This window comes from Bison bison, unplaced genomic scaffold (genome assembly GCF_000754665.1).
Source record: "Bison bison bison isolate TAMUID 2011002044 unplaced genomic scaffold, Bison_UMD1.0 scf7180017864313, whole genome shotgun sequence".
Lineage (NCBI taxonomy): Eukaryota > Metazoa > Chordata > Mammalia > Artiodactyla > Bovidae > Bison > Bison bison.
The window spans coordinates 2,669,307-2,669,965 of record NW_011494885.1 but is presented as its reverse complement, the minus strand read 5'-3'; the positions used below and the strand labels follow the sequence as shown (position 1 = coordinate 2,669,965).

General features: G+C 62.8%; 1 protein-coding gene across 1 annotated transcript in view; it reads right to left on the bottom strand.

The window, feature by feature from the left end:
- Positions 1 to 659, bottom strand: part of CCDC61 (coiled-coil domain containing 61) — a gene marked incomplete at its 3' end in the record, with an annotated part of 20,199 nt that overhangs the window by 2,289 nt on the left and 17,251 nt on the right. Inside the window, exon 7 of the mRNA XM_010852708.1 lies at positions 594 to 648. Within this exon, the coding sequence (XP_010851010.1) occupies positions 594 to 648 (55 nt within the window). The remainder of the gene's footprint in view (positions 1 to 593; positions 649 to 659) is intronic.

Here is a 659-nt window from a genome sequence, read left to right as displayed (position 1 = left end):
CCCGGACTGCACCATCTCCGAACCTTCTATCCCAACCCCCACCCCCCCACCGTCAACTCCTAACATTCACTTCTTACACACGGTCCTCACAGACCTCTTTCCCCAGGCTTCACCCGCTCAGAACCCCCCAACCAACCCCCTAAAAAAAACCATCTGTCAGTTCCCTACATTCTAACACATCCTCTCAGTAGACCCTTCTCCCAGAGGTCTCCCAAGCTCCCTGGAAATCACTCCCAATTTTTCAACACGCACCCCAATACATGCCAGCAAACATAACCCGGATCCCCACCTGCTTAGCCACGCCCTCTCACTCAACTAGCCTTCAGGCTCCGCCCCTCTTCGGTCCCTAGCTCCAGGCCGGCCTCCCGAATCCCGCCTCAGGCCTGCCCATCTCTCTACAGACCCCGCCCATCGTTTTCAACTACTGACTCCTTTCCTAAGCCGCTGGCAGTCCATTAGGTCCCTCCCACCCTCCATCCCCGCCCACTCAGGCCCGACCGGTCCTCTCCAACCTCTCTGGGCCCCGCCCCGTCACCCACTGCCCCGTCCCAGTCACGTGGGCTCCGCCCCGCCCATCTCGCCCCGGAGCCCACCCGCAGGCGGGTCCGCAGCGCCGAGGCCCCGCCCCGGGCGCGCCCCTCACCCCCTCTTGTACAGGG